At 44.5% G+C, this 6,653-nt stretch overlaps 1 protein-coding gene across 2 annotated transcripts in view; it reads right to left on the minus strand.

Annotated features, from left to right (window-relative positions):
- The window catches only part of NPEPL1 (aminopeptidase like 1), a 29,019-nt gene extending 22,665 nt beyond the window's left edge, over positions 1-6,354 (minus strand). The window contains exon 1 of one of the 2 annotated variants that reach the window (XM_042463082.1): positions 6,160-6,354. In XM_042463082.1, the coding sequence (XP_042319016.1) occupies positions 6,160-6,309 (150 nt within the window). In that variant the 5' untranslated portion in view covers positions 6,310-6,354. The remainder of the gene's footprint in view (positions 1-6,159) is intronic. The other variant, XM_042463081.1, reaches the window with a different exon arrangement.
- Positions 6,355-6,653: the final 299 nt, after the last annotated feature.

Below are 6,653 nucleotides of genomic sequence, written 5' to 3' on the forward strand. Positions count from 1 at the left end.
CTTCATGCTACTCATACTCCTATGCCTATCATATTCCTCAATAAAAAATATTTCGCCATTGCCACATGACTCATCAGGCTACTTTTTGGAATTCTGATTATATGGTAAATGATCATTTGACATGTCTGTAAATGCCTCTCTTTGCCTCCCAGTCTCTGCCCAACAGCAATATAATAAAATTGTTTTTTGGTGTTTGCATGTACAATATAATAATATAATAACAGGAACAAGGAGTAAAAATATATATTGTTGCTCCTTATTCCTATTCCTACTTCTATAAAAATCCAGGGGTTTGTGGTTTGGTGAGCCTCTGGCTAAGAATTCTAAATGTCCAAAATCCCAGGATTCCATAGGATGTTAGCATGAAAGGTAAAGTGGAATCATAGTACATAGAGTTAAAGGGTCCCTGGAGATGCTGAGAACTGAACCTGGGACCTTCAGCATGCAAAACACAAGTTCTAGCACCATATTGGAGCTTTCCATATGTTATCTATTAGAAACTTTCATTACTACTACTACTACTACTACAACTAATAATAATAATAATAATAATAATAATAATAATAATAATAATTCATTGCTATAAGAGTATAGTTACTTAAAGTATACTTAAAAAAACCATACACAAACAAAAATAAGAACAACAACAATAATAATTCATTGGTATCCTGCCTTTAATCCAAAAATGTACATATTGAAAGCACTACAGAAGCATTAAAAGTATTCCCCCCAAAAAAAACCTATTACACAATTCATGGAGTTAAGGGTTGGAAACCATGTCCTATGAGGAACGACTTAGGGAACTGGGGATGTTTAGCCTGGAGAAGAGAAGGTTAAGGGGTGATATGATAGCCCTGATTAAATACTTAAAGGGATGTCATATTGAGGAGGGAGCAAGCTTATTTTCTGCTGCTCCAGAGACTAGGACCTGGAGCAATGGATGCAAGCTACAGGAAAAGAGATTCCACCTCAACATTAGGATGAACTTTCTGACAGTAAGGGCTGTTCGACAGTGGAACAAACTCCTTTGGAGTGTAGTGGAGTCTCCTTCCTTAGAGGTCTTTAAACAGAGGCTGGATGGTCATCTGTCGAGGATGCTTTGATTGTGATTTCCTGCATGGCAAGGGGTTGGACTGGAAGGCTCTTGCGGTCTCTTCCAACTCTATGATTCTAAAAATATTAAAATACATTAAAAGACTGTATACCAACCTTAAAAATAGAACCGAACACACCATTAAAAGCTCAACCCTAGTTCATTGATAAAAGCCTGATGGCACAGAAAGGTTTGGAGCTACTGCCAGGAGAAGTGCAAGGACCGGGCCTCTCTAGGGAAGGATTACATGATTACATGGGGACCAGAGCAAATTATTGCTCAGCTGAATGCTTGACAACAGAAAACATGAATCTGATAAACATAATCACACTGGTCTGCTACTCAGAGAGCCAGGCTCCTTCTTGAGTATCCACACAGTAGAGACCAGTTGTTGTAATTGCTATGTGCCTTCAAGTAATTTCCAACATATGGCCACCTTATCATGGGGTTTTCTTGGAAAAATTTCATGAGAGGGGGTTCGCCGTTGCCATCCTTTGAGGCTGAGAGAGCGTGGCTTGCCCAAAGTCACTTAGGGGTTGTACAGACCAGCTTCAAGTGCTGGTGTGGCATTTGTACGACGCATGCCCCAGCGCTGCTCCCAAGCTGGCATCACACCGCCCACCCAATGGGCAGCATCACAGTGCTCCTTTGGCGTGGCAATTTTAGGAAGCACACTGAAAGGAGTGCCAGAAAGTGCTGCTGCAGCAGCAAGAACACCTTTTTGCCTGTTTTAAAAGGAGTGGCATTTTGCCATTTCTTTTAGAGCTGGCAAAGCGCTGGATTGGGGCCGCAGCGTATGGTTGCCGCAGCCCCAATCCCTTGCTAAAAGGGGTGGTGCAGAGCAGCTTCTTTGGGGCGGTCTGCTTTGCCCCTTGTGGGATTTCATGGCCGAGCCAGGATTTGAACCCTGGTCTCTAGAGTCACAGTCCAGTGCTCAGACCACTACAGTACATCAGATTGGTCCAGTGCCAACTGCTTGAATTGTGAGGCTACTGTCAGCAATGCCTGCTGGACCAAGCATTGTGGGCTTGTGCCCTGTTACTGAGTCTATAAAGTGCCATTTTAAACTGTAACATAAAGGTCTCCATGGGGAAACAAAAATGCCTAATGTTCCACCATGTGAGGTTACACTGATGGCCTTATGGGAAATTTAAAATGGCAGCAAATAACTGTTCACTGTTGCCATCACGTAAACCTAAAGGAAGGCCTGCTAACTGGGCAGAGTGCTTCAGGAAGGCCTTTGTTGCAGGTACCCTAAAACTGTCTACCTGTTGGTCTATTTACCTGCGTAGCAGAATCACGCATAACAGACTTCTGTATGTGCCTTCAAGTCACCTGTTGACTTATGGTAACCCCATGAATTTCATAGGGATATCTTAGGTAAGGAATATTCAGAGGTGGTTTTCCTAGTTTCTTCCTCTTAAATATAACAAGCTTTTTCCTTGACCAGAAGTGGGTCATCTGTGGCTCTCTGGATATTAGGGTTGCCAGAATGAAAACTGGAGACAGCTCCAGTACTGTTAATGGTTGTGTAGAAGAAGGAATTGCATGGCAAGAAACATCTGCTGAAATTACCTCTTCTACACAATCATTCAAAGGTACAAAAACTAGCTCCAGTGTTCATTCTGGCAACCCTACTGATATGTGTTTTAGTATGTGATCAATTTCTTCTTGGACTCCAGTACAGAATCTTTCAATTTCTTCTTCTTCTGCCTCTGTAGTTGGAGCATAAACTTGGATTAAAGTTACATTGTTTTCCTAGATTTCCCTTTCACTTCTGAGCTGAACACCCTACTGGCCTGTTGCATCATTAGCCACAGTGCTACTCATAGCTGTGTTCTGCTTTACCCAAGTACAGTAGTTCACTGAGTGCCATCCAGCCTGGGAGGCTCATCTTTTGGCACGATTTCCTGTTTCATTTTGGATTCTTTAATCATCAGGTTTTCATGGTAAAAGACATAAAAAGGGGTTTACTTCTGCACAGCAGAATCACAGAATCTGAGTTGGAAGTGACAACAGTCCAGACCCCTGCCATGCAGGAACACAGCATCAAAGCACCCCCATCCAGCCATTCAGCTTCTGTTTAAAAACTTTAAAAGAAGGAGACTCCACTACTCTCTGAGGGAGTGTGTTCCACTGTCAAACAGCTTTTACTGTCAGGGCGTTCCTCCTAACATTGAGGTGGAATCTCTTTTCCTGTACAGTAGTTTGCAAGCATCGCTCCAGATCCTATTCTCTGAAGCTGCAGAAATATTTGAAGGGATGTCATCCTCAACATGACATCCCTTCAAATATTTAAATAGGGCTATCATATATCACCTTTTAACCTTCTCTTCTCCAGGCTAAACATACCCACCTTCCTAAGTCTCTCCTCATAGTGCTTGATTTCCAGACCCAACATTTTGGTCACCCTCCTTTGGACACATTCCAGTTTGTCTACATCCTTTTTGAATTGTGGTGGCCAGAACTGGACACAGTATTCCAGTACTAATAAGTGTTAGCTATGGTGCCAATGCCACTGTAGCAGTGTCAGCCCTCCACTACTGTTGCTGCCCACTTTGGGACACAGGAAACCCTGTCAAATGCCATCAACACTACTTCTTGCCACACAGGGGCATGCATTCTCATCGCCACGGAAACTTTCTGAACATGTGAAAACACACATTAGTCAGCAACACCTGTATGTCAGTCTTGTCGCTCACACTCTGAAATTTGGCACATATGATATATTAAGTCCAATCATTAAACAGATTAACATTTGTGCCCCAGGCACTGGCTCCCTTGGCAATGAAAGTCACTGCAAAATTATTATGAATATCTATAAAACAAATCTGAACACCTAACTAGTCAGAGGTTGTGACACTAGACGCCTTACCTGTAAATCTAATTTACCTCATAGGAATTTACCCCTAAACAGATATACAACAGATTTGGCTATAATCTTTAGCACGCTTACAATTTTGTGCATGTTTCCCATTAAACTCAATAGGACTTATGTCTGAGAAAACATGGGCAAGATGGACTGTATGGCTAGTAACCTGGAATGATTGGATTTACCCAATGATTTACCCTTTTCTTCAATGAGCTCAGGGTATCATACGTGGCTCTCCTCTTCCCTACTTGTGTCCTCACAACAACCTTTGGAGGTAGGATATACTGAAAAGTAGCAACTGATCCTTGTCCAAGCCTTCTTGCCCTCCACTGACTCTGCTTAGGTCCTGTAAATTCATACCTATGACCTCCTTAATTGAGTCCATCCATTTAACCTGTGGTCTTCCTCCCTTTCTACTTCCCCCCACCTTTCCCAGCATCACGGTCTTTCCCAATGAATCGTGCCTTCTCATAATGTGGCCAGAGTGTGACAACCTTGGTTTTGTCATCTTCGCTTCCAGGGAGAGTCCTGAGTTGATCAAGGATCCACTTGTTCATCTTCTTAGCCATCCATGGTATCCTCTGCACTGGAGATTGTGGAGAACCAGCCCCACATCTCAAGTGAGTTTATTTTCTTCTTATCCTTTTTTCACTGTCCAGCTCTCACATCTCCACATGGAAATGGGGAATAGAATGGCTTGGAGGATTCTAACTTTAGTTGTGTATCTTCACTGTTCAGCATTATTGTCTTTTCTAATGCATCGTGCCTTCTCTTGATGTGCCCAAAGTAAGACAGCTTCAATGCGATCATCTTGGCTTCCAGGCATATTTCAGGCTTGACCTAGTCTAGGACCCATTTGGTTGTCTTTTTGCTGTCCATGGTATCTTCCACACTCTTCTCCAGCACCACATTTTTCTTCTTATCCACATTATTAACTGTCCAGCTCTGGCGTCCGTACATGGCAATAGGGAATGCAATGGTTTATATGATTCTAACTTTTGTGCTCAGTTGTGTATCTTCACTCTCTAAGATCTTTTCTAGTTCTTTCATAGCTGCCCTCCCCACTCCTAGTTTTATTCTGAGTTAATTTTCTTCCTATCCACTTTCTTCACTGTCTAGCCCTTGCATCTGTACATGGTGATGGGGAAACCCATGGCTTGGACCATGCTCACTTTAGTGCTCAGTTGTATATCTTTATTCTTTACCCTCTTTTGTCTCTTTCTGCAACCTTTCCTAGCGTTATTGTCTTTTCTAATGAATCGTGTCTTCCCATAATGTGGTCAAAGTAGTACAGCCTTAACTTGGCCTTCTTGGCTTCTAGTTTTCAAGGCTTGATCTCTTCAGGGGCCCACTTGTTCATCTTCTTGGCTGTCCATGGTATCCTTCGCACTCAGCACCATATCTGAGACAAATTGATTTCCTCCTACTGGCTTTCTTCGCTGTCCAGCTCTCACATAGTACATAGCCATGCGGAAAACAATGGCTTGGACCATCTTCACTTTAGCGCTCAGGTGGATATCTTTACTCTTTAGGATCTTGTTTAGTTCTTCCATAGCTTTCTTCACTGTGTAAATTTACAGTGCTATATAAATAAAGCTTAATAATAATAATAATAATAAGAGAGAGAGAGAGAGAGAGAGCCATTTGTAGACTGCAGGGCTTCCTAGGGACCCAAATGCAACCGGTCTGTAGGACAAATGTGCCCAAAATGTAGGACCTTGAAGTAGAAGAAAAATGTCAGACATGACCAAAGAAAAGCTCAAAACACTCACAGAAAATGCCAATCCGTTCTCAACATGGAGGGCTTTTGGGAATGCCTCCTGGGCTGCATCTACACTGCAGCATTAATCCGGTTTGAGACCACTTTAACTGCCCGGGCTCCATGCTCTGGAACTGTGGGCATTGCAGTGGATTGTGAATCTGCGATGCCCAGATCTCCAGAGCACGGAGCCAGGGCAGTTAAAGCAGTCTCAAGCCGGATTAATGTTGCAGTGTGGATGCAGACTGCAATGCATGGCAGGTCCTGGAAAAGGAGGACTTTTGCTCAGCCTGACCCAAATGAAACCCCAGATTTGGGGGGTGGATGGTCTCTATCCGCAATAGAAGTATATTAACCGGGGGGCAGCTGGATCCTGTCTCCAGAGGCTGTCTCCCTTTCTCTGGGTCCTCCCCAGGCAGCCCAGCCTGGCCTTACCTCCTCGGTGACCCTGGGCTCCATCTTGCTGCGGAGCTGGGCCCAGGGCACCCGGTGCAAATTCTGCACCCGGCCCAGGACCAGGAGAGGGCGGCTCTGGGGGTCCTCCTGGCCGGCGCTGGCCTGGAACTCCAGCTCCACGTTCGCCATCTTCCTCTCTCCTGCTGCTGCTGCTGCCGCCCTCGGCGGCTCCTCCTCCTCCTCCTTCCCTCCCTGTCCCTGGGCCGGGCTGCGGAAGGGAGGCCCCATGGCACCACGCAGGACGCCTCTGCACTGCACAGTTAACCCGCTTTCATACCGCTTTAACTTTCAAACCCAGCTAGTCGAATGTGGGGGGCATCCAGCCTTGGCACAGTGGCTTCACAGCAACCTCACTGCAATGCTGCAATGCCCAGATTTCCAGAGCATGCGAATTCCAGGGGAACAAAAGCGGTTTCAACCCGGATTATTACTGCAGTGTGGATGCAGACTGCACAATGCAAGGCATGTCCTGG

This window comes from Sceloporus undulatus, chromosome 4 (assembly GCF_019175285.1).
Source record: "Sceloporus undulatus isolate JIND9_A2432 ecotype Alabama chromosome 4, SceUnd_v1.1, whole genome shotgun sequence".
Lineage (NCBI taxonomy): Eukaryota > Metazoa > Chordata > Lepidosauria > Squamata > Phrynosomatidae > Sceloporus > Sceloporus undulatus.